Source organism: Amblyomma mixtum, chromosome 9 (assembly GCF_055824585.1).
Source record: "Amblyomma mixtum isolate Tamu chromosome 9, ASM5582458v1, whole genome shotgun sequence".
NCBI lineage: Eukaryota > Metazoa > Arthropoda > Arachnida > Ixodida > Ixodidae > Amblyomma > Amblyomma mixtum.
The window spans coordinates 67,197,437-67,224,398 of record NC_143020.1 but is presented as its reverse complement, the minus strand read 5'-3'; the positions used below and the strand labels follow the sequence as shown (position 1 = coordinate 67,224,398).

Genomic DNA, 26,962 nt, shown 5'->3' with positions numbered 1-26,962 from the left:
GTCTTAGTTTAAACACCCTGTATAAAGCATTGGTGTTATGGATGCCGTGCCGGCTACTCCACCTTAGTCGGGGTCCACGTGACTCAGCGCGTTGAATTTCCTCGTTTTCTGCTTTTGGCTCCTAAGTTCCAAAGTTGGTAATTCAATCTTCAAAAGAAAAAACGACCCCGCCTATCGCATTTCTTCACTTGGAACAGGTCCCAGTCAGATGGTAGCAACATCTACGGTTTCTTTAGCTTCACCTTTAAAGATGCAAGACTGCGAGAGACGGCGAACTAAAGTGGTTTTGTTTCTCGCTTTGTTTCTCGCTTTAAAAATTTCTTTTGAAACCGCCACGTTTCTTTTTAACCTGGACCACCTCTGCTTAAAATATAAGGGCGTTCTTGGTTCAAAGCTCACTTTTCTGCTATTAGAGTATGAATTTTTTACTTCGACGTACTCAGTTTCATCAGTTGTAATAAATTTTACAGGTAACAGACGTCCAGGGAAGCAAAGCGCATGTTTTCTAATTTCAGAGAGCTATTTCATAATAACAAAAGAACGAGATGGTATAGATTTTACATTTGCATATATTCTAAAAAATATTTAATGTGTATAAAGATGCATGACTCGATTCACGAAGAAAGCCAGAATCTTTGCAATGTCATTAAAAAAATTTAAGACGGTGCTGTAAAATTTTATTTTTTCTCAATTACTGAGCAGTGCTTTGTTTCGCGCCATTTTAAAATGTTCAAACAGCGCTCCCCTCACGAATAAAGTTTTTTCCGGCAAATATACAGCAGGACAACATTGCGCATGTCGTGCAGACTTCTCATGTATTTCCTTAAAATCGGAAAGGCAGGGCGCAACTTCCTGATCGTTTTGGCATGGAGTGATCCTTATATCTTGACCATAACGTCAAAAGAGTAACGATATCTGCGCAACTATTAAGAGAACAACTGTCATTTTTTTCTGAGATTAATTATGTCGTATTCTTTTCGAAAACATTGTACAAACCCAAGCAATATCTATAAAGCAATAAAGCGTTTTTCGTTCCCACTGGGCATGATCGAACTACTTGTTGAAAGTTGAACTAAGAGCTGCTCGAAAAAAATCAAGGTGCCGCCAGGATTCGGGGCAACGCTAAAAATGAGCTCCCTTGCTGTAGGCGCCTTGGTCCATCGGACCACCATGACAAACTGAACATTGACCGGAATATTAGGCGCTCACTATAAAGAGAAGTGCTTTTAAAGCTCCACTTCCGGCAAATTTTTTGAGACACGAATGTTCGCATCCTTCGATAAATCATACACGTGTCAATGTTATATCTCCACTGTGACAGGCTCATCCACAAAGACTAGATCGGGAAAAAAATGAAGATTGCAACACGTCAAATCAATGCTTTTTATTATTTTCGTCACCCGAACAGGTAGCCAACGGTTGTTTACCTCCTGCTAAGTTGCGCTTTCCAGAATACCGAGGCTTAAACACGTAGTAAACCAAAGACCAAGCACTAAAGAATGAATTCACAACGTGAATTTACTTTTTATTCTGAACTCATTTCCTCAAGATCATTGCCCAAGTAAAACGCAGTGTTTTGAAGCATTGCAGCTGTTTATTTCGTTATGCACCATCTATCCTCATAAGCATTCAGTACCATTTCGGAGTAACATTTTCTGTTTTCGGTCCTGTGTGGCTGACGCGGGCCCAATTACAGAAGATTAGTTACCCAGTCAAACACAAAGCGAAAAAGTGTGCTTAACAAAATAACTAGATAAACATTCTGCGCTTAGGACAATGCGCCACAAGTTTTAGTTGCAACTAATGCGATTTCTTCAGATTAGACCTGACTAAAAGAAAAGAAGAGAACTGAACGCATGCACTTCAGGGACGAAATCGAATAGACGGAGGAAGTTGTCCACGCCGGATGCGCTACGCATTGACATCAAACTGCTGAAAGCAATGCGCGTGGAATGGAATGGCTTGCATCGCACGACTTTCTCCAGCGGAACTCACGGCAGGACTTCCCACTTAATCTGAAGCTGGTCATCGACCAGGAAGCCGTTGAGCCTTAGAGTGCGAACATTGAACGACGGATCATTGAAAAAAAATGCTTGGTTGCTTCGTGTTGTAGGCTTTTGTATGGATGGATATCCACGGGGTGGCTTAATTTCAACGAGATACTGCCTCTTATCTTGTGGGTTTATTACGCCCAGCCGTACTTTGTGCTGGAATGGCCACTCAACAGCGTCGTCGTTGTCACCCTTCTGCAAGCGGAGACCGGCATGCAGGCGCACAGATTCGCCATCCTTTATCAAATAGACTGCAGGTGACATGCAGTAGCCACACATGTACATCGGGTCGCTCTCGTAGAAAGCAAGACCTTCTCTCAGCGCTCGTTCATCGAGCGAGTTCACTCCTTGGACATAGAAGATTCTATGCGCTCCTCGTGGTTCATCCCTTGCAAGCAATGTCTTCATGCGGTCCAGAGTCCTCTCGCTATTATCCAGAGTTTGAACTTTCATTTGATGAACTGATGCCAGAATTCGCGAGCAATTGCCACAGCTCAGTTTCTTTGCAGTCGTCAGCTCATCTTTAACCATTTTTTCCAGTTTGTTTAGGTTGCTCGAAAGATTATCAGTACGCGTTATCAAGTGCTCTTTCAACTGCTCGTTACCACTGGCGGATTCGTGCACACTCCTTTTCACATTCTCCTGGATTTTTCTCGTTGCTTGGGCAAATTCATCTCTGAGCGCTTCTTTAAAGGTGTTTATCCCGTGAGACATTTCGTTCAGTCTATCACCTTGGCCTAGAACCTCAGCAATCAGCTGCCCAAGATGCTCTCTCATTTCCTCCGCTAGCTCCTGAATGACTTGTTGGAATGATGTCGAAAGTGATGTATCTTCCGTCTCGCTGGGCTGATGGCCAGGTTCTGGAGCAAGAGGCGTCGCCGGTGCTGCACACTCCGATCTCAGGTGTGAGCACACATCGCTGCAAAGAACCGAGGCCGAACACTTGGGGCAACGCGCAGGGTGGTGTCGACATTCCCGCTGGAAATGCTCGGAGAGCGTGGAAGCAGCCAGCACTGCCTCACAGCCGTTGTCTTCGTTCCAGCACTTGACCTGCAATGAAAAAGTGAAGGAAATGTAGAAAGTGCAAATTCCCCCGCCCCGCTAGCACACTTGCTCGCGCGTGCGCAGCAACCACCATCGACATATCGGCCTTCAAGAACAATGAGGTCGTCGCGCCGTACCAGCAGCTGATTTCGTTCTTTCAAGCCACGGTTGAGAAAACCGCAATCGTGGTGAGCGAATGCAATAGTCACGCGACTTTTTTTTTTATTTCGCGGCCTTTCTTTGCAGCTCGGAAAAAAGATACACGTGAGGCTTTATTTATCGCAAATAAATGGAATGGGTGTTTCTGAAGGTGCTCTCCAACTTTGCTATTCACATCTGCTGTATAAAGTCCATATTTACGCATTTAGAAAAATTATCTTAATCTTAAGAAAAATTACCTTAAGAAACGTAGAGGCTAACAAAGAGGGTTCAGCTTAAGTTAAGGACAACGCAGCGAGCTATGGAAAGAAAAGTGATAGGTTTAACGTTAAGAGATCAGAAGATGGCGTAGTGGGTGAGAGAGCAAACGCGGGTTAAGGACATTGTAATCGAAATCAAGAGGAAGAAATGGACTTGGGCAGGGCATGTAATGCGAAGGCAAGACAACCGCTGGTCCTTTAGGGTAACGGAGTAAATTCGAAGAGAAGGCAAACGTAGCAGGGGACGGCAGTAAGTTAGGTGGGCGGATGAGATAAAGAAGTTTGCGGGGATGCAGTGGCCGCAACTGGCAAGGAACAGGGTTAATTGGAGACACATGGGAGAGGCCTTTGCCCTGCAGTGGGTGTAGTCAGCCTGATGGTTAATTAATTGCTTACAGAACAGAAAATGGCTTAGGATACGCAAGCCGGCTGGTAGCTGTATGTAAGCGGTTTCCCTGGCCTACCTCAAATGTCTTATTTTTTAACCCTTGGCTAAATTTACACTGGACCTCCTCTATAAACATTCGTAACATATCTGCGAGCAATTCAAGCAAGCTAGCACCAATTTATAACTTTCACTACGCCTGTTCCACGCGTTGACGGAGCAGCATATAAAGAGTGTCCCAGCTAACTTGGACCAAGATTTCAGAAAAAACTAAGTGTTCTTCAGAACTAAAACTGCATGGATGTTATAGGGGTTTATCTTAGGCTACAGTACCACTTTTTTAGCTCGTCCGATTTGAATAATTTGTCGTGATAAACAAATTAACTTTTTCAAAACACATCAAATCAAATTTATTTTCAACACTGATACAATGTTGACGGCTTCCGTGACAAAAAGCTGTGAGGACAGCTTGACTAGATCAGGGAACCATTTTGGCAGCAGCGACTTCATATACACTACAATAATTCAAATACAAATGAAATGTGCAACACAACACAACACATCATATGCACTACAATAATTCAAATACGAATGAAATATGACACAGAATACATACAGTGTCCTACTTACTGAGTACAATAGTTAAAATGCAAGTGAATATTGTAATGGAATACACGGACTTCATTTATCAACTTAACTACGCCACAAAAGAACAATGTGCACTACAATAAAACTACGCAATAAACGAATAAAATTAGTACCATAAAGAGTTTCACACGTGAGATCCCCATGAGAAGGCAAACACACACTCACTCTGTGTGGCCAATTTCACAATTACCACTCAAAATCATAACGCAGTCTTAGAAAATTGCCCAGAAACAAACATGCTACGCAAAGCTGTGCGCGTTAGGGCAATGGAACCTGAAAATTGTGTTTTAATCTTGTTTAATAGAAATGGTACGTTGTACGTTAATGTTTGCAGAAGGTAATTAGTGCGTGGGCGCGGTACAAACCATTCCTCAGACGACCTGGTTCGATAGGTGCGAGTTTGCAAAGTAGGAGTACACAGCTCCTTCAGGAACTGCTGGTAAGATAAACTAGAGAAGTACAGCAGGTACAGTAGACGGTAATCGTAAATCTGTTGTATACTGACCAACTTGAACTGATTAAAGAGGTCATGAGTGTGGTGAAAGTATGAAACATTAGCAATGCAATGAACAGCTTTCTTTTCGAGCCTGTGTAGTAGAGTTATGTTTTTTTTTTTAGTAGTCGTGGCCCAAATTAATGTGCAACCGAAAGACGGAGTGAAAAACTTGAAGTTTAATGTTAGTCGGAAAAATATCTCGAGATCGACGTACTAAGCCAACGGCGGAAGAGAGGTTTTTCACCAGTTGCTGTATATGCGCATCCCAAGTCATAAGTGCGATAGTACCACTCCTAAAACCTTGTGCTCTTTTACTATATCGATTGTAGAGCTGCCCAAGCGAAGCCCGCCAATCAAACTTACTGGTTTGTTTTTTGAAGCAAACAGAATGGCTTCTGATTTTTGAGGATTTATTCTACATATGAAAAATTGAAAAATTTGCGGGGGCTTAGCTCTAGCCTGGTAGGTTGCGAAAGCAAAAGTGCAGCGCCTACAACTGAAGGAACGCTGTGCGCCGCGTCTACAGGTCTGTAAGGAGCCAGCGCCACACTGCGGCGACACAAGACGCACGGGAGGCGGACGGTGAAGAAAAGGTAGGGAATATGTGGCAGAGAGAACGTGCGGGCAAGAAGAGGAAGACGGCGGTCGGCGACAGAGGTGGACGTGTTCTGCTGGGTCCCCGAGTTCCCAGGCTTGGGCCCCGGCTGCAGACGTGCGGGTGACCAGACCCGGACAGCCGTAGTCGGGTGCCTCAGCCATGAGACCTAGGCGCATCTCTCCCCTCCCAGCCGACAGCTTCTCAGGACTGGTCGCCTCTGACGTCTGCGCTGCATACCCGGGCTACCTGACCTGGGGGCCATGCCGGAGCACACAGACGCTGACTATTTTCTACGGCAGCGTTGAGGCCGCCGTAGAGAAAGCCTCCAAACGGGTGTCAACGAAGGGAACCCGAAACGTGCCTAAACACTGCCCCGTCGCCCAGCCACGCTTCCTCGCTCGACGCACCAGGCTCATCACTGGGAGACAAATAAATTTAAGTGTGATTCTCCTTTTTTGACTCTCTTCTCGCCAGAGTTTTGTTTCCCTTTTCTTTTGCCTCCTTGTTCTCTTGTTTTCTTTTTCGCGTTTCGTTTCAATGCTTAAAATTAAAGTTTCCTTTCCTGCAAATGCCGCCTCGTTTATTTCTTTTCTTTAACTAATGAATTTTGATGCGGAAATTCCACCTGCAGTGTTACTTCCTCACAAGGTCACGCGTGGCTACCGGCCGCCGCTGCGCAAAGGCCGTTCATGAGCGTAGTATTGCTTTCGCAATAAAACGACTACGTACGTACGTTGCTACAAAAAATTGGCAGAGGCTTACTTTGGTTAAGCCCGGTAGGTTGCGAAAGCTCGTTCTTTCTTCCTGGCTTCACACTGGCGAGCTGCCTTCTTCTGATTGGCAGTAGACGGCATGGCAAAGTATCTTTGTACACAGTGAGAAAGATCCACTGTGACTACCCGCCCCGCTCCGCCGACGGATCTAGCTGGGGGCCCTTTTTTATGCAGCTCATATGACGTCACCTCGACCGTAGCGCCACTGGTGAGAGGAGCGCGAGGCTCACTGCCGTGACTACCGCCGCGCTCCGCCGACGGATCGAGCTGGGGGCCCTTTTTTATGCAGCTCGTATGACGTCACCTCGACCGTAGCGCCACTGGTGAGAGTAGCGCGAGGCTCACCGCCGTGACTACCGCCAGCTTGGAGGAAGGAAAATTTAGAGGAGAGGCCATCACGGGACATTTTGTGAAGCCGGAAACAAGCTCGGCGCCATCTTGTCCCGACGGGCTCGTGTTTACATTTCGTCGCCGCGCCGATTGCGCGCGCGTTTCAGAGCCAACGAAGGAGCGTGCTACCGCATGGGAACAGGCCCCCGCGCTAGTGGTCCTCGGCTACTCTTCGGTCCAGGGTGCCCTATGCTGGTGTTCGTAAGCGGAAAAGTTAAAGCGGAAATCTCCGTGTGAGACAGGCGGCTACTTCCAGTGACTGCTTCGTACTTCGTCGTATTCGTGCCGTCTCCAACTGCTCGACCCTGGTCACAATTAGTAGCAGCCGGGAAAAAATCTCAACTCCTGCAAGCGCAGGAAGTGCCCTTGGCTTTCAATTACTGCGGTGACCCATCTTGACATGCATTATCCCTCGCCACTTTTTTCTATGTTTTTTGTTTTCTGATGGCACAGACTATAAGGCAGTGGTGTAGCCAGAAATTTTGTTTGGGGGGGGGGGGGGGGCTCGTGTTGCAGCGCGGCCTCCTCAGAATTTGCGGAGGGATCAAACGCAAGAATAACTGCATTGCCATTGAGAATGCCATTGTGCATTGTATAAAGTTCACTGTCTAGAACAGTGAAATATGTATTCTTTAAAATGAAAAAATGTATATTCGTATGTCTTAAAAATCATGTTAACTGATACCAATGCTTCCATGTTTTTGCGTATTTACTAAGTAAACAAAATAATACGCGAAGTCTACAACTAAATCAGTCCGAAACCAGCAAAGCAGTGCATTCCACTGATATGAAAAACGTAAAGGCCATGAAATGAGCTAGTAGCTAAGACAAATATTTTAATGAATCTTTGTCGCTGAATTGTGCACGTGTCTGCTTTCGATTCAGGAGTGAACAATGCTGACATGCATGGCCACGCGCCCCACCTAAGTGTTGAACCTGCCTTTTATTGCAGCTCTTGTTGCTGAATGTTGCAATCTGCCTCCATTGCATGCGTTTTGGAAGCTGGCAGTGTCAACAGTGCATTCTGCTGCAGCAGTTAGGGTAAGAAAAATTCTGCACTATTTTGTTGTTGGTGTTGAATACCATACTTGTCTTCATAGCATGTTTTTGTGCGGCTGGAAAAGCAAGGAATGCTTTCTCATACAGCAGTGAGGAGGGGCAAATATACTAAAAAGTTTGAGTTCTTGACCCTGAAAACAAAATGTATCATAACGTGTTGTAATGGTGGCTGTGCCAACAATGACTTTTGATTCAACAATTCAAAAGCCACTCATAGAGGCGACAGAAATGGAGAGGGCCAAAGTGCACATAGTAGACGGGAGGGGAGGATTTATGGACGAGGGGGGGGGGGGCGGGGGGGGGGGTCGCTTTTTTCCAAAAGACTTAAATATTACATAGGACAACCATTCTGAACACCTTTTTCTCAATGAAAAAATTTCAAGAAATATGCGCTTAAAATGTCACTGTCCCCTCTGTAAATGCGCCCTTTGTAGTATGGCAGCATAGCATATGTTTCACACCCACAGATCTATATAGTATTGTGCATAATATACCAGGTGTCCCATCTAAATGTAACCAAGCTTTTAAAAAACACGGGGTGTCCTAGCTGTCTGAAACCAAATGAGGGTTGTTTTGAGTCGCGTGACCTAGTCTGCAGTATTTTTTTCGTTCTTCAAGGTTGATTAATTAGTTAAGCTTAATTAGCTAACTTTTTAATTATTGACTTGAGGAACAAAGTGTGAATGGAAAAGTTGTAGATTACTTTGAGAAACAGCTTACGGAGACATTTGCAGCAAAGTAATATTTACGTAAAGTAGTTTTTTACCGGCCTTTACCCATAACCCGCACAATAAGAAAAAGCTTCCACATGACAACTGTGCGACTTCAACGTCCCAAGACGCGCCTTAAAGAATAAAATCCATTTATTCTGATGTCCTCTCCTCGATGAGACTTTGGGTGCACATTGGGGCAGAGAAGTAAGCGAGCAGCTGGTCACGTGACTTTTTTCTAAGGCCAATAAGTGAAGCTACGTAAATGGTAACTTGACGGAAACAGCACTACTAGCGGTTTTTCGAGGTCATCTAGAACTTTTGCATTGACACTTTCTTCCTGAAGTTAATAATTAAAAAGTTAGCTAATTAAACATAACTAATTAAGTAACTTTGAAAAGCGAAAAAACACTCAAAAGTAGGCCATGCGACTATGAACAACCCTGAGTCTTTCACTTGACTAGGACACTTCGCCTTTTTTAAAAGTTTGGTTACATTTAGCTTGGACACCCGGTATATGACCGTAGCTTTTCAGACTTCTAGAAGTTTAGGAGTACCCAGTGGCTGCAGTATAAGTTTCATGGTGTTGTGCCTCATTTCAATGCTATGTTTGATATTTAATGTGCAGAGCTGCAGCTGTACGCTCCGCTTTTCTGTACTTGGTGGAATACTAACTTGTAATGTCATGGCATAGTAGCACACTTTACTTGTGATGGACAATACAGGCAATGAATGTCGATCTATCGCCCGTAATGAATGCATCAAATTATTATTCTTCAACATAACCACGGGCCCTTTTCCTGGCCTAGTTGGTGTGACATTGTGTTCAGGAAAGTAAAAACAGGACTATATTCTACACAAACCACACAGAAAGACTGACAGGAGGGGCGCAGTCCGTCATTCTGTGTGGTTTGTGTAAAATTTAGTGCTGTTTTTACTTTCCTGAACACAATTACCACAGGCAACAATGAAATTCAGTGCACATGTGGATCCTCATTTCACTAAGTACTTTTTACGAAAAATAACACTATTACAGGACATGGGCACAATAAACACATGTGCGAAAAGGCCTCGAAATTCAGTTAGAGCTTCGCCTTTTTCGCACTTCTTGGCCATGACATCAGCTAGAAAAGTAATTGCAAACCTGCTACAGGAAACCGGTCTAAACATAGTGCGCAACCAGAAACACAGAATTGGCCACGATATGAACGAACACACTTGAGCCCGGCACGTCCCTGAAGCAAATAGCTCGCTAGACGCTTCAAACGTTACACGCTTCAAACGTTACACGCTTCAAACGTTACACGCTTCAAACGTTACACGCTTCAAACGTTACACGCTTCAAACGTTACACGCTTCAAACGTTACACGCTTCAAACGTTACACGCTTCAAACGTTACACGCTTCAAACGTTACACGCTTCAAATAGGCATGTAACAAAGTTTCTGTATACTAAGAGTAAAGCGAGAGCAACTGCTTCCTTTACAGTATCGCTCTCCGCCTATGTCATGGCCACCGCCGCTCTAACAAGCTCAATCACCGAAAAACGAAAATGACAGTTATACCAACTTCAGTGACATTCGATGGAGCGTTGCAAGAACACGCATAGGTAGCAACGAGGTTTCACTGCCAATGTAAACGGGAGCGCGAATGGCACACACACACTGCACGTACAGTGGTGAGCAGCCTGTACAGCGGTGAACAGGACGCGAAACGTCCGCACAATGCGCCGACGACCGCTCTAGCGCACGCCGTGTTGAATCACTGGTGAACGAACAGCGCGTATGCAGCGGCGGTCTCCCGACGGCTCCGAGCAGTGACTGAGTAGACGAAATGCCCGTGCGATCATTGTCGCCGAGCGCGTTGAAATCAATGCACGCAACTACGAGAGTTTTGCAGCGAATTCAACCTGAGATATGAGTGAACGGCGCCAACGTCAGCCTGTGAGCACGAAAAAAAACTAACTCGAGCAGTTGAGGAAAGTACGAATACGCCGCACCGCAATTGCTATCGCCCGGTTTGTAAACAGCAACTACGACGCCATCGCCAAGCTGCAGGGACAAGATGGCCTCCCAATCGAGAAAAAAACCACGTGATTTCCTTCACACTTTTCTCCCAGGGTATTGAGTGGAAAGGGCCTCTCCCCCTTTTTTTACCTTCCTCCATGACCGCCGCCCTCCGCCGACAGATCGAGCTGGGGGCCCATTTTTTCGCAGCTGGTATGACGTCACCTCGACGGCAGCGCCGCTGGTGAGAGGAGCGCGAGGCTCACCGCCGTGACTACCGACGCCCTCCACCGACAGATCGAGCAGGTCGAGATCATGAGAGGGAAATAACTAGAAGAATAAGAATGGGGTGGAGCGCATATGGCAGGTTATCTCAGATCATGAATGGCAGTTTACCAATATCCCTCAGAGAAAAGTATACAAGTGTATATTACCGGTACTCACATATGTGGCAGAAACGTGGAGGCTAACAAAGAGGGTTCAGCTGAAGTTAAGGACAACGCAGCGAGGTATGAAAAAAAAATGATAGTTGTAACGTTAAGAGATCGGAAGCGGGCGGAGTGGGTAAGTGAAAAAACGCCGGTTAATGATATTGTGGCAGTGGAAACCCCAGTAGACGAGGAACACGATGCCGCCCACATTTGGACTTTGGTATCTCAACGAAAAAACTGTCTGGAACCACCGATCCGCCGAACATTTGCCTGGGGAGGCGTGCAGCTTAGCATGGAAGTCGATAATGGGTCGCCCGTTTGTGTCATTCCGCGTCAGCTGTACGATAAGCATCGCGAGCAATGGCCGAAACTCAAACTGTCCAGCCTGAATTTATCGTCCTACACAGGACGCCTTCCAATAGTTGGGGAGCTTGCGCTCCAGGTTTGCCATAAAGGGGCGACAGTAAAGTGTGCGCTGACCGTGTTGGACTGTGCGGGACCAAGCCTCTGTGGTCGTGAATTAATCCAGCAGCTGAACAGCGCAGGCGTTCCTGTGGTTCGATTTGTCGAGGACTCCGTGTCAACAAAAGAAGCAAGCGAAGCCAGCGTGAACAACATATTCCATGACTACCACGACGTGTTCTCCGAGGAACTGGGGCTTATCAAGGGTCCTCCAGCCAGCTTGCACCTGAAGGAAGGCGCCGTACTCAAGTTCTGTAAGGCCAGACCCATTCCATACGCGTTACGCGAGCGAGTGTCACTTGAACGAGACCGCTTAGTTTCTCTGCGCGTACTGTCCCCGGTTGCTCATTCTGAATGGGCAACGCCAATAGTCACAGTGCTTAAGAAAGACGGTGCAGTAAGAATCTGCGGCGATTTCAAGGCCACGGTAAATCCAGCGTGTGCAACAGAGCAATACCCATTGCCAATCATTGAGGATATGTTTGCCCAACTTCATGATGGGGACTATTTCAGCACTCTTGATTTACGGGATGCATACAGCCAAGTGGCTTTAGACGATAACGCGAAGAAAGTTTGCGTCATTAACTCTTTCGTTACCACGTTAATACGCCAAAAGGGCTATTTTGCTACAATAGGCTTCCTTTCGGGATAGCCTCTGCACCCGCAATATTCCAAAGAAAAATGGATGAAGTTTTGGCTGGCCTTCCAGGAGCGCAGGCTTATCTTGACGATGTGCTCATTTCCGAGAGAGCTAGTGACAGCGGTGAGAGGCTCAAAAACGTCTTGGAGCGCTTCCGAGAGTGCGGTGTAAAGCTAAGGATCGATAAGTGCAAGTTGCGTACCCCAACGGTAACTTATCTTGGTCATCGCATCCATCGTGATGGCCTTCATCCCACAGAGAAAAACCTTGACGCTATCATGCAGGCGCCGAGCCCCTGTAATGTCAGCGAGCTACGTGCATTTTTGGGTATGGTTACGTTTTACGCGAGGTTTCTGCCGAACATGTCAACCACACTTGGTCCATTGTATCAGCTGCTTGAAAAAAATGCACGTTGGCAATGGAAACAGCCTCAAGAGCTCGCGTTTGAACGTGCCAAGGACAGCCTTAAAACAGCCAAAGTTCTCGTTCACTTCGACCCTTCGAAGGAACTTAAGCTTGAATGTGATGCATCTTCGTACGCTGTGGGAGCTGTCTTGTTTCACACGACTGGTAACATTCACAGGCCAATCGGGTTCCGCTCGCGAACATTGACCCAGGCGGAGCGCAAGTATTCACAGCTCGAGCGAGAGGCACTGGCTCTGGTATTCGGCGTCACGAAATTCCGTGACTACCTTCTATGTCGGGAATTTACCTTGGTGACGGACCATCAGCCACTGCTCGGCCTGCTGAGATCGGACAAGCAAACGCCCACAATGGCCGCCGCACGGATACAACGGCGGGCGCTTCACCTGGGGGCCTACCGATACCGGCTACAGTACGCACCAGGACGACAGATGCTGAATGCGGACGCCCTGAGCCGACTTCCGCAGCGGTCTCCGGAATCTGGCGACGACGGTGAGCCGCCCGAATATGTGCTGTCGCTGAACCAGCTGAACAATGGCGCCGTAACAACGCGTGAGCTGAAGGCATTGACGTCTTCTGACCCTGTCCTGGTCGAGGTCAAACGGTACATACTACATGGGTGGCCCAGGAACACAAACGGAATGACTCGGGCTGTGCTGCCGTTTTTTGACCGTAAACTAGAACTATCCGTAGCACATGAACTGGTGTACTGGGGTAATAGGGTCATAATACCGACCGAAGCTAGGGAGCGAGTGCTGCATATCCTACACGAAACGCACCAGGGTTCACCGGCAATGAAATCCGTCGCACGTTCGCTGTTCTGGTGGCCAGGCCTCGACAGAAACATTGAAGAGGTGTCTGCTCAGTGCCAGCACTGTGTGCAAAATCTGCCCATGCCAGCCGCGGCCCCCGTCGTTAACTGGCCTGAAACAGGCGAAAGGTGGTCCCGTATTCACATTGACTACGCGGGTCCGATCTGTGGAAAAATGATACTCGTAGTAGTCGACGCACATACCAAGTGGCTCGAAGCACTGCCTTTGGCGCATGCTTCTACGCAGACTAGAATTAACGGTCTGCGTGACATTTTCAGCAGGTTTGGAATACCTCGCACAGTCGTTTCTGACAACGGTACCCAGTTTACCAGTGAAGACTTCGCGTCGTTCATGGCAAACAACAACATTGTGCACCTTCGATGCGCTCCATACCATCCCCAGTCTAATGGTGCGGCGGAAAGGGCCGTGCGAACTGTGAAAAATGGCCTTCGAAAAATGAGTAAAGGGAACCTGGAAGAGAACCTAGCAAGGTTGCTTTTTAACTACCGGAGGACTCCGCAAAAGTCGGGTAAATCCCCAGCAGAGCTGCTTTTGGGCTACCAAACACGCTCACGCTTGGACACATGTTTTCCTCCAGCCCTTGCGGGACCAAAAGAGAGCAACGATGACTGGCTGCCACTACCTGGAAGTGAGGTATATGCCCGCAATTACGGTGCGGGGAGCAAGTGGACACCCGGCCATGTGATGGCGACGTCTGGATCAAGAATGGTGACAGTGGAAACATGTGACGGAGTCGTCCAGCGGCACGTAGACCAGGTCCGCCCGCGGCAAGAAGCACCAGGGGTTACCCCGGCAGTAACTACAACCACCACACATCCCAGTGAGCCAGACGAAGCAACACAACTACAGCATCCAAAAACTGTGAGGCCGGATGAAGACACCAATGCGCGGCGCATCCCAAATGGCAACGATTCTCCACATTTTCCAGCACCAGATATTCCGGTGGCCCCGTTGAATACGGGTGTCGCCCAGCAAGCTCTAAGACGCTCGACAAGAGAACGCAAGCCAGTGCAACGCTTTCATTTCTGAGGAGGAAGGAATGTGGCATCTTCACGTGTGTTTCCGATGTGCGCGCACCTTTTATCGCCTTATCTGGCGACCCTTCATAGCTTAGAGCTATCGCTATGTAAACGTGCTCCTTCCTAGCTTCCGGCCACTAGGCTGCTTATAAATACGTCCTACACTTTTGAATAAACGTTAATTTTTCTGGTTCTACTGGCTGTGCGGCTGCTTCCCTGGTTCGGCGTTCTGCGGGCACGCTATGGATATGCAACAGATATCCTAGTTGAAATCAAGAGGAAGAAGTGGGCTTGTGCAGGGCATGTAATGCCAAGGGAAGATAATCGCTGGTCCTTCAGGGTAACGGAGTGGATTTGTATCCAAGAGAAGGCAAACGTAGCAGGGGGCGGCAGAAAATTAGGTGGGCGGATGAGATTAAGAAATTTGCGGCAATATGGTGGCCGCGGCTGGCGCAGGACAGGGTTAATTGGAGAGACATGGGAGAAGCCTTTGTCCTGCAGTGGGCGTAGTCAGGCTGCTGATGATGATGATGACGTCACCTCGGCTCTAGCGCCAATGGAGAGACGAACGCGAGGCTCACCGCCGTGACAACCGCCGCCCTCCGCCGACAGATCGAGCTGGGGGTCCTTTTTTTCGCAGGTGGCATGACGTCACGTCGACTGTAGCGCCACTGGTGAGAGGAGCGCGAGGCTCACCGCCGCCCTCCGCCGACGGATCGAGCTGGGGGCCCTTTTTTCGCAGCTGGTATGACGTCACCGACTGTAGCGCCATTGTTGAGAGGAGCGCGAGGCTCACCGCCGTGACTACGGCCGCCCTCCTTAGACGGATCGAGCTGGGGGCCCTTTTTTTCGCAGCTGGTGTCACGTCACTCCGCGAAAGGTCAAATGTAAGTACCGCCGCGCCACGCTGAAGGCTCAAAGCTTAGCGTAGTATTGTTTTCGCAATCGAAATTTCCACTGGCTTAGCTCTGCTATACCAGGATATACGTAGCTTGAGGTGAGGGCGAGGTGTCCACATCTCGGTGGAAACCTGAACCATAGGGAAGGCGGATAACTGCCCTCTTGGAACAGTGTACACATCAAACGTGCTTTAAGCTAAGTGGCGGTAGTGATAGGTGTGCGCTGCATGCGTTGGCATTTACAACGTTGTGCCAGAAACGCGACGCTGAAGCCATAGGCCGTCTGCTACCCTCTGCCGTGCGGTGCTTACGCAGAACAGCCAGCCTACGCTGACATAATATAACCACGAAAAAACATAACTTTTGTTATTTTCATTTTCCGCGTTCAGGACGATTTCATACGCAGCACGCGCTGATCTTACAGTGATGCTGTGCAATACGCAATGTCGCAGAACAAATAGAGTAGCGCATAATCGATACACGAATGTATGGCAATTGCTATGCAGAAGGCAGAGCGTGGGAAAAATTTGGAACCGGAAGTAGCTGACAGACGATTTTCCCATGGTTCTTTGCGTTCACTTCGGAAACGCACCTCACTGTACCTGTTGAAAGGTATAAGAGGAAAGAGTGAAAGTACAGACGCGCGTCGCAACAATCGCGTACCCTGAAGCGTCGACGCTGGCTGTAGCAGATACCTCTATGCCACCATTCCCTCATGGCGGATTTATTAAGCCGGAAGCCTTTAGTGCCTCATCGTTGTAAGCAGGTGTTGTAGACAGAAACGTCACGCTTTTTAATTGGTAGAAATGGTCGTGACGTCAAAGTGCGCGAATTTCAAACGGCGCAAATTATACTTTGGCTAGTAAGCATGCAACCAATTAAAGGTATCGCATAGTCATCCTCCAACTAAGTGGGACGGAGTTTAGTTCATTGCTTAATTAACCAATTATTCTAATTAAGCTTTCTAGCCAGACCACATCAATAAATAAAACCGAGTAGGAAATTGGTCGAGTTGGGGAATCGAACCAGGGTCTCCGGAGTGCGAGACGAGCGCGGTAAAAAATCCGCCATGCCAGCTGGATGGTTTGGAATGAACAAATGCGCGTCTAGTGAATACGGTGTCTTCGTTCACTCCCATCTTCCTCCCTTCCCTTAAGGCGAGGTTCAAGTCTCCACGCAGATATGCGAGACATACATTTCCTTTCCTCAAACACTAATTTACCGAAGACGTAGAGCCAAATGGGCGATGTCGTTCTGAGGACTCACTGCCAGGCTGCAAGACACTATCGAGTTCCATACTCGGAGGCGAAGCTTAACATAGTAACCAGACATCAGTGACACTAGCAACAACACCGCGCTTACGGCTTTCGCCTCTCCGCGCTTTAGGCCCACAAAGCGCCCCCCTGAATTTTTCTTCTCTCGCGCGCCCCTCCTCATTTTCACGCAAGAGGTGACGTCACAGCTCTGCAGCGACGCTAGACGGCTTCAGCGAAAAGTAGAAGCTTCTGCACCTTTACAAAGGACGTGCGCCGCCTCATGCTATCTTTCGCTCACAGCGTCTACGCCCACTGATCTCCACTAGGTGGTTGGATGCCGCGTTACCGCTTTCTGAGACGAGCGCGAGTGAAGCCACCGGAAGCTGGACGGCTTGTCCCGGAAGTCGGGTGTATTGTGTATATCAATGCACCAAGTCATGTCTTTCGCCCTTTCGTTCCCAGTTTTTTGGGTGTTTCCCGTGTAATGTCTGCTGTTATATGAAAGAAACAAGGAAGCTGAACGCGAGAAATGTGAGCATTCTACGTAGAACCCTGTAATTTTAGAGAAACCGAAGAAAACAGGCAAGCAGGTCTCACCTTGCCGCGGCTAAGCAGTACATACGTGCATTAAACGCTATGTTCGACCAACTATGTTCGTCGCGACTAAACTCCTCTTCCAACTCAAAAAACAAATTAATTTCGCTTTACACACGATTCTCTGGCGACAAATCATGAACTATTTGAAAAAGCGCTGTTCTAGTGAAAAGTTCCTTTGGACAAACATTTCGGCTGTTTTCTCTGCTTCGCTTACCTCTCTCCGAAGCAGCTCTTCCGCAGGGAAGTCCGCCAGAGCGACGTCCTCCTCCTCGTAGTGGTTGCCGTCCAGTGGACACGCATGCGAACCATCCCGCCCGCACTGCTCGTAGCAGCACTCGCATAACACGTGTGTGCACGGTAGCCAGACCGTTCTCTTCCTCACCAGGCCACAGGCACTGCATATCCGATGCGGAGGCAGGGGTTCGACGAACTTCAGTGCCCTCCAGTCGAGCTCAGGGGAAAATCCCACTGTCGCATACTGCGCGCTTGCAGCAGGCATCGTTCTTGACCTACGCTCGTTGCACGGAGTGTCGAAGAAATGCGTATTCCGCCGGCACACAGATCGCAGTAGCGTCTTTCCTCTTTTTCCCTCCCCGGTTGCCAGGGCGACAATCGCAGGCTGATCGGCTGCCGCTTTTGCCGCGTATACCGGAATGCGCGCCGAGCGAAATATGTCGCCGCTGGAAAGCTGTGTCACTCACACGGGTTGATCCCGTACGCTAAACAATATGCGAAAGACTGATTGTTGTGTGATAGCTTTTGGTGCCGCTATCCGCCAAAACTCTTCCCCAGCTGATGAGTACAGGCACATTGCTAATTTAGAGCGAAAGCTATGCTACGACCTCAGGGGCGTGTTTCATTCGTTTGCACATTCGCACTGATTCAAATGATAAGCCCTGCTGAAAAACAGGCATTGGTCTTGATTCTCCTGCCTTGATAACATCACAAGGTTACTTGTTATAAGGAGGCTTTCTCGAATTCTTTTTCTCGTGAGTGACGTCATCACGAGGCAAGGCAGCAAGACCAGTTGTCTGATCAAGAACGTCATGCGTCAAGCTATGGCAAGATGGGCTGCGAACCATAAGCTCTCATATCAAAGTTAATTTTAGGTTAAATTCAGTGACTTTAACTTCGCTGTAGAGAGTGCACCCGAGAGGGCAGGGTTCGAATAGAATAATATAGTATACATCAGTATCCGCTATAAGTATTAAACTATGTCACACAAAGGATTCAGAACTTCGACTCTACGCCTTATGATGACAACGGCGCAATACAAAGTACACGTCGGCGAAATATATGCACCGTTGCTTTTGGTTATAACGAAGTCGAAGTGGCCCCACGACCTCTTTGTTAAATCTTAGCTTAATTATATTCATAGGTTGCCTTGACCGCATACGTGGCACTGGAACAGCCCTGCGTAATACCACCTTGATAGAGGAAAACCTATAAAGTTTTCAGTGCGCCGTCGACGTGTGCCGAGGGAGACCAACACTTGTACCGAGTGCCCTCGAGGCTGCCCAAAAAATGTATACACTGACCCAATACGTCAGCCTATATGCAAAGCGCTCATTTCTACCCCAGCCCGCATGAGGTTCAGTGCCAGAAACAGGGTCTTGCAGGAGTAAAGTCGTTGATGAGAGGGAGAGGACAGTGGAGAATAGCGTCCATTTCTAAGACATGGTTCCTATACCGGCTGCTGTGATGCTAAAAAGGGCACGCTCTGGGTACTTAGTCGCGACTACCCACTTCGGTTGGCTTCCCCGTGGTATTTACGAGTACCCTGGCCTGAACACTTCACCACACGACAGTGGCGCACAGCACACGGGCCTCTAGAACTTCGCCTACATCGAAATGCGAGCCCCCCAGCCAGAATAGGAACAAGACAAAAGGCTTGCACATACGTATTCCTTTCCTCCTTTTCTGCATTGGTTCTGACACTTCGCAGCGAACGCAACGGACCGAACACACGCTCATTTTCTGCTTGTTTCGCAGGTTGGCATTCTCGCAACTTTGTTGCATTACTACTCCTAAGTCTTTCCCGTTGCTTGTGCCGCCGCGGTGGCTCAGTGGCTATGGTGCTCGGCTGCTGGCCCAAAAGACGCGGGTTCGATCCCGGCCGCGGCGGCTAGAATTTCTTTGGAGGAGAAATTCTAGAGGCCCGTGTGCTATGCGATGTCAGTGCACGTTAAAGAACCCCAGGTGGTCGAAATTTCCGGAGCCCTTCACTACGGCGTCTCTCATAGCCTAGGGACGTTAAACCCCACAAAACCAAACCAAACCAAAACCAAACCCGTTGCTTGTGCTGCCAGTTGCTGTTCCCAGTTGCTATTACCTACGACCAGTGTAAACGTGCTTGTTGTTCATCATTGGAACTGAGATAGCTGACTTGAAGCGTGAAATGCGCAAAGAAGTAAAGGAACTGAAGGCTAGTTTTGAGCACATGAACAAAGATGTCGAGGAGTTTCGGAGAGACTGTGCTGATCTGAAAAAAGAGAAAGCCGCTCTGAAAGTGACACATGATGAGCTTATCAAAGAACTTGCACAACTAAAAAACATGGCAAATGAAAACTCGATGCGGATCACCGCACAGGATCAGTACTCGAGGAAAAAAAAAATGCTGAGGCTTAGCTAAGGTTAAGCCTAGTCAGATGCGAAGCATATTGATGGCTAGGCTTGATAATACATGGCTTTCCTTGGTTGAATACTTGGCCATTTAAATACAACCACTAGAAGCCTTCGTCTTGGGGGAAGACTACGGCATGGCTACCAACGTTTTTAAATCCCTTTCAGTTTGCAAGCTCCCCCGCTCCGCGCCCGAGAAAGCGGCCCCCGTCCGCTTCCACTCACCACGCGGCGCTGCTGTCGCTGTCGGCCTGGAGGCGCCGGAGCGCTCGCGCTTGGCAGTTGCTGTGACAGCCTGTTCTCATCCGCGATAACATTGGGAGCGAACACGTCGAACTCAAATTTGCTGTACTTTTGGAGCTGTCACGTTGAAACTTCAGCCTTATGGTTAAAGAAATGTTTCACCTGGCTAGTAAGGGTGAGATAAAGAGCAGGCTGATGCCAGTTCGCAAAAAACCAATCGTTTGCATTGCGCTTTATCGCATCACGTTTGCGACGTTTAGCGCTGATGATATGCGTATGTTGGAGTAGAGCTATCAATATTTCTTCGGGAGAATGCACGAAACTTTAATGAAAGGATAAAACTAGCGATGTTCCGCTTCTAGATCAGTCACGAAATTCCGCGCTATATTATCAACGAAGCACCGCACATGCGAGCAGCATTTTGCATGTTCTTTAGAATTCCAATTTCAGAGAGCACAAGTATAAATGCAGACACACTTAGCTGGATGCAGGGAGGGAATAACTATAGAAGAGCTTTTTATTTGCAATGATAGCACAGACAGGAGCAGCGTACTACACTTTCATTTTTAGAATGTTAATTTCATTGAACACAGACTAGCATTAAATGCAGACACACTAAGTCGGAAGCACGGAGGGAATGGCTACTTGAAGGCGAGCTTTTTTTTTGCAATGACAATATTTCTCTGTTCTCTAGCCGACGGTTCACGTCTCTCGCCTAGAAGTGGATGCGTGTCACTATGACAAAATGCAGCACTTGGCATGTAAAAGTGGCCATATGCTCTGCACATCCAAGCCGAACAAGGTTTTGCAATTCAAGCTCATCTAGCAGCTCCCAAGAAACGTCCCTTTCAAAAACGGGACCTCCCTTCAAAGAAATCGGGATTGCTTTGTTTACAATGTTGGTAAACTCTAGCATCTTTTCGGGTGGGATGCTTTAAGCACCCTTGCTTGAAGCTTTTGTATACTGTAAGACAAGCGTCACTGCCAACAACTGGCACAGGACAGCTGATATCTTCCATGCTGATATCTGCTGGCTGCTCCAAATCAGGCGGCGGTGACCATGGCGTAGACGCGAAGGGCCACGCTGGTCGGGCAAACAGCGTGGCGAGCGCCACCGCACGGAAGGAAACGGAAAGGCGACAAACCGCGCTTCTGAAGGAACCAGCGCACAAAACACAACGGACAAGAAAAAGGCGGAACACGACGGACAGGAGCGCTGAACTTACAACTTTATGTTTGTGTGTTTTGTGTTTTGTGCGCTGGTTCCTTCAGAAGTATGTATTACCAACTAGCCCAACAAGTGTTGACAATCCGCGCACCGCAGCTTTCAAATTTAAAGGGATCTAAAAACGTTGATGGCTACAGCGGAACACCGACTAACCCCGAGACGCGCGTTTTGTGAGCGCCTGGATTGCCAAGGAAGCCGCGTCCGCCTGCCCGGTGGAGCGAGCGTTTCACCCACACCGAGTGTGAACGCGCGTTCGAAATGCGCGGGAGTGTGACGTCACCATACCACGTGATTCACACGGCGTGCAACCGCAGCGACGGCACAAGTTGGAGCCCCGTCTCTCATCTGTCGTGACGTGATTGTGTCACGTGGTGTGACGTCACCATACCACGTGGTCTGCACGGCGTGCAACCGCAGCGACGGCACAGGTTGGAGCCCCGTCTCTGATCTGTCGTGACGTCATTGTGTCACGTGGTGTGACGTCACCATACCACGTGGTCTGCACGGCGTGCAACCGCAGTGACGGCACGAGTTGGAGCCCCGTCTCTCATCTGTCGTGACGTCATTGTATCACGTGGTGTGCACGGCGTGTAACCGTCACGAAGCGCTTGGGTTACCTATTGTAATATGCTTCCCATAAAAAACCTTGAGATTAATGGCATTCCTGAGGACGAAAACGAAAATTTGATGGATGTTCTTGGCAGGCTTGGTGACGCACTTGGTGAATCTATAACACAAGACGATATTGAAATCTGCCACCGGTTTCCTGTGCGAAGCGCTGCTGCTGACCAGAAAGATGGCGACGACGATACTGTCGAAAAAAAGGCCGCAGCAAAAAACGAATAGTAACGGCGACATTGCAGTGGCATTCAAAAACCGCGCTAAGCGCGATGCCATTCTTCAGGAAGCACGGAAAACTCGGTGCGGTGCAGATGAACTAGTTTTCTCAGAGAAACAGTCTGTCTTTGTTAATGAGCATCTGTGCCCAAAAATGAGAAAGTTGCTTGGGATGACAATTGGCAAGAAACGGGAGGTGGGCTGGCGTTACGCATGGGTCAGGAACGGCAGGCTTTACGCACGGAAAACGGAAACGTCCCGAGTTATCCGAATTGATAGTGAGTCCGACCTTGATAAGATGCGCAATGTAACCGCCTCTCCCTGAGTGCCTATGGCCTGCTATTTTGTACTTGTATATTATTTTTGATAGCTGCTCCTAACGATGTTACCTGTCCTTCTGGCAACAGTTCTATCAGTGTTGTGCATTGCAACGCCTAAAGTGCGCGAAAGAAAAACGACAAACTGGCTATGTTTCTTACCGAATTCCGTTTCAAGTTTCAAGTTATTATGGTTATGGTTCAACTAGTCAGAATGATATTCTATAGCGCGATTTAACAAAATATTGAATACTGGCACACGAAACAATCAAGTACTTCAACTAATACTAAATGCTAAAACACAGAAAGGGAAGGACCTCGCGGACGAGTTTAACAAATACTTTACAAATCTCTCTTCAGGAACACCTATACAAGACAGCGCTGAAATTAAAAAAATATTTAGGTGCACCTAATCCTAAATCTACCTTTTTTGAACCGACAACTGGGGAAAAAATTTACTCTATTTTTATGTCCTTAAAGAATAGTAAAGCCCAGGACATTGATGATCTTGAAATTAAGCCCGTTAAATACGTCTTAGACCTGCTGACAGCATCTCTTTGTTAAATTTACAATGCGTGTTTACATACTGGTACCTTTCCAGATATTATGCAGTGTGCAAGAGCAGAGGTTATATATAAATCAGGCGATAAGAATAACTTTTCAAATTATCGACCGATCTCAGTGTTGCCCGTTTTTTCAAAAGGTCCAGAAAAAATAATATGCAAGCGAATCACCAGTTTCTGTGATAAGCACAAGCTTTTATCTGTACAGCAATTTAGGTTCCGTCGAGGCATGTCCACTGAGTTACCTTTGTTGACGCAGAAGGAATTAATACTTAGAGGGTTTGAAAATAACAAAATGACCCTAGGTATTCTGATCGATTTATCGAAAGCATTCGACAGAATGGACCACAAAATTTTATCTACAAAGTTAGAGCATTATGGGTTTCGAGGAGTTTCTGGTAAGCTTTTCAAGTCATATTTAAACCACCGTAAGCAATGCGTCGTAATCAACGAAGCTCACTCTTCCCTATTAAATGTCACTTCAGGTGTGCCGCAAGGCAGTGTACTCGGACCGGTTTTATTTAATATTTACATAAATGATATAGTAAAGACCAGCACACTTCCATCTTACACCATTTATGCAGATGATACAAGCATTTTTTTCCAGTCAGCTAGTATCGAAGAACTCACTGCTTTCGCAAATGTTACACATGAAAAATTCTCTCAATTGACTCAATAGTTTACACATTAACGTTTCTAAACCAAGAACCATATTATTTACTCCTGTACAGAAGGTTATTATTCGGGATATCGACATAAAACTCGGTTCCGAACAAATAAAAGTCGTTAAAGAAATAAACACATTGGGTGTGACGTTCAGTCAACATCTAAATTGGAATGCCCACGTGGAACGCGTCGCTGGAAACCTGGCAAGATCTTCCGACTAAAATTAAGTTAATTTTTTATAATTCAATTTGCGCTCGCATGTTAACTACTGCAGTCTTGTATGGACGGACACAACTCAATCCAAACTTTCCAAATTAATGCTATTACAAAATAAAGCAATTCGTCATGTAGCAAATGCCTCATATGACGCCCATACTAGAGACCTTTTTGCTTTGTTTCATGTACTCCCCATAAACCACTTACATGAACATAACCTCGTTATAAAGTATAAACACAGTGTTCAAACTAACAACGAAGCTTTCCTCAACTTATGTAGTTTACATCGACCTTTAGAAGTGCCCCACATATTCAGAAACAGAGAATACTGGTGTATACCATCTTCCCGCACTAATCAGGGTCGGCACATGCTGCAATACCACATGCATACACATTTGATGTCCCTACAAAATAAAAATATAGACATAAATAACATTAGCAAGTACGAGTGGCAGAAATACCTTATTCTTTAAAACATATGGGTTTAATTATGTTTCATTTCTCCGACACAAACTGCTTTTGTACTGCGGATGTATTGTATCTTTTGGTAATCGTCTATTTTCCTGCTTCTATTACGTGAACTTGTGTACACCCGATTGTATCTGGACCTTTGTAGCTGCTGACGCGATTTTCTTCTTTCGATTTTTTTCTTTTTTCAAATTATATATCTTACGATGATCCTTAAAGTTATTTACGTTTGATTACAGGTTTCCATCAAATTTGACACACATCCGACGGTTCTCCGACCATTCTATGAGAATTTTCACTCTGCCGTGATGAATTCCGGTGGATGTGGCGTTACACCATTCCCGTGGCTATATCGGCGTCCGCGCTATTTCGACGCATTTTCGACGTTTTTGCCTATAATTAATTAACTAACTATTCTAGAGTCGTCAAACTCTGCTTCTGCGTTCATATTATCATCCTCTATTTGAAGCAGGAACTGGCTTTCATCTATCTTTTTTAGTTCCCGAGTTAAACGCGTGTGACACGCATTGTTAGTGAACGGACGACAATATGAGCCATTATAGGCTTTCGCCTTAAAAATAAGGTGGCGTCATCAAGCGGCCGTGTGGCCCGCAGAGCAAAACGCACACCCCGACTTCAAACAAATGTTGTGCGCGTTGTTCGTCTATATATATACCGGTTGTCCCACCTTAATGTAACCAAACTTTAAAAAAAGGCGCAGTGTCCTAGTCCAGTGAAACCAACTCAGGGTTATTCATATTCGCGTGGCCTAGTCTTTAGTATTTTTTTCGCTCTTCAAAGTTAATTATTTAGTTAAATTTAATTAGCTAACTTTTTAATTATTAACTGCAAGGAGAAAGTGTCAATGCAAAAGTTATAGATGACCTCGAAAAACCGCTAGTACGCTGTTTCCGTCAAATTACGATTCACGTAGCTTCATTTATCGGCTTTAAAAGAAAGCTGTTACGTGACCTGCTGTTCGCTCACTTCTCTGCCCCAATGTGCACCCAAAGTCTCATCGAGGACAAGACAAGACTTCAGAAAAAAATAAATGTTATTCCTTAAGGCGCGTCTTGGGACGTTGAAGTGGCACAGTTGGCATCCGGAAGCTTTTTCTTATTGTGCGGGTTATGGTTAAAGGCGGGTAAAAAAACTACGTTACGTAAATATTACTTTGCTGAAAATGTCTCAGTAAGCTGTTTCTCAAAGCGATCTACAACTTTTCCTTTGACACTTTGTTCCTCAAGTCAGTAATTAAAAAGTTAGTTGATTAACCGTGGGGCTAAGAATTAACATGCAGAAATCCAAAGTCATGTTCAACAACCGAGCAAGGGAACAGCAGTTCGCAATTGGTAGCGAGGTGCTGGAAGTAGTAAGAGAATATGTCTACTTAGGGCAGGTAGTGACCTGAGATCCGGATCATGAGAGGGAAATAGCTAGAAGAATAAGAATGGGGTGGAGCGCATATGGCAGGTTCTCTCAGATCATGAATGGTAGCTTACCAATATCCCTGAAGAGAAAAGTATACAATAGCTGTATCTTACCGGTACTCACCTACGGGGCAGAAACGTGGAGGATAACAAAGAGAGTTCAGCTTAAGTTAAGAACAACGCAGCGAGCTATGGAAAGGAAAATGATAAGTGTAACGTTAAGAGATCGGAAGAGGGCGGAGTGGGTGAGGGAACACACGTGGGTTAATGACATCTTAGTTGAAATCATGAGGAAGAAATGAGCTTGGGCAGGGCATGTAATGCGAAGGCAAGATAATCGCTGGTCCTTAACGGTAACGGAGTGGATTCCAAGAGAAAGGAAACGTAACAGGGGACGGCAGAAAGTTAGGTGGGCGGATGCGATTAAGAAGTTTGCGGGCATACAGTTGCGGCAACTGACAAAGGACAGGGTTAATTGGAGAGACATGGGAGAGGCCTTTGCCCTGCAGTGGGTGTAGTCAGGTTGATGATGATGATGATGATCAATTAGTCAACTTTGAAGAGCAAAAAAAAACTGCAGGCTAGGTCACGCGACTCTAAACAACCCTCATTTGGTTTCAGACGGCTAGGACACCCCGTGTTTTTTAAAAGCTTGTTTACATTTAGCTGGGACACCTGGTATACTCGCCACCAGCTTTCGCGAAATTCGTTCCAAAATTGTGGCGCAACATTTTGTCGTAAAACATTTCAGGTGGTGTCGTACGATTTCTCGTTTCGTATATCTTAGATGTGCCTGTGAAGCTAGAAGTCAGCTTGAGGCAAGGATACGAACGTTGACATGTGCACGTTCGTATAAAGATTGTGATGCAACCGTTCGTCTTTTTTATTTATTATTTATTCAAGGACTACTGGAGCGCCCGAAGGCATAGGTACAGGGGTGATGTACAAGGAAATGAAGCATTACAAGTGCCATAGTCAGATGATGGTACTATTCGAAGGACACATGGAACAGCCATAAAAACATCAAAAACACGCAAACACACACGTACATTGAATTGTGGAATCTTAGCATAAAATCAGTTTATGAAATGAAACACTTCAACTTTTGTGAAGTCAACGATGTTTTTAGGCAGTTTGTTCCACAGATATGTCATGTGAAAAAAAATTCTGAATTCTTATAAGCGTTACTTTGACAACTGCATTCTTGTATCTTAAAAGCGTGGCCACAACGTG

General features: G+C 46.8%; 2 protein-coding genes across 2 annotated transcripts; one reads left to right on the top strand and one right to left on the bottom strand.

The window, feature by feature from the left end:
* Positions 1-1,462: 1,462 nt before the first annotated feature.
* Positions 1,463-17,675, bottom strand: LOC149329475 (TNF receptor-associated factor 6-like). The gene is made up of 2 exons (XM_089562245.1): positions 17,354-17,675; positions 1,463-3,101 (listed from the first exon to the last, which is right to left on the bottom strand). The coding sequence occupies exons 1-2, from the start codon at positions 17,636-17,638 to the stop codon at positions 1,992-1,994; spliced, it is 1,395 nt and encodes a 464-aa protein (XP_089418371.1). The 5' UTR covers positions 17,639-17,675; the 3' UTR covers positions 1,463-1,991.
* Positions 12,886-14,447, top strand: LOC149329476 (uncharacterized). The gene is made up of 2 exons (XM_089562243.1): positions 12,886-13,027; positions 13,946-14,447. Exons 1-2 carry the CDS (start codon positions 12,886-12,888, stop codon positions 14,395-14,397), a joined length of 594 nt encoding a protein of 197 aa, XP_089418369.1. The 3' UTR covers positions 14,398-14,447.
* Positions 17,676-26,962: the final 9,287 nt, after the last annotated feature.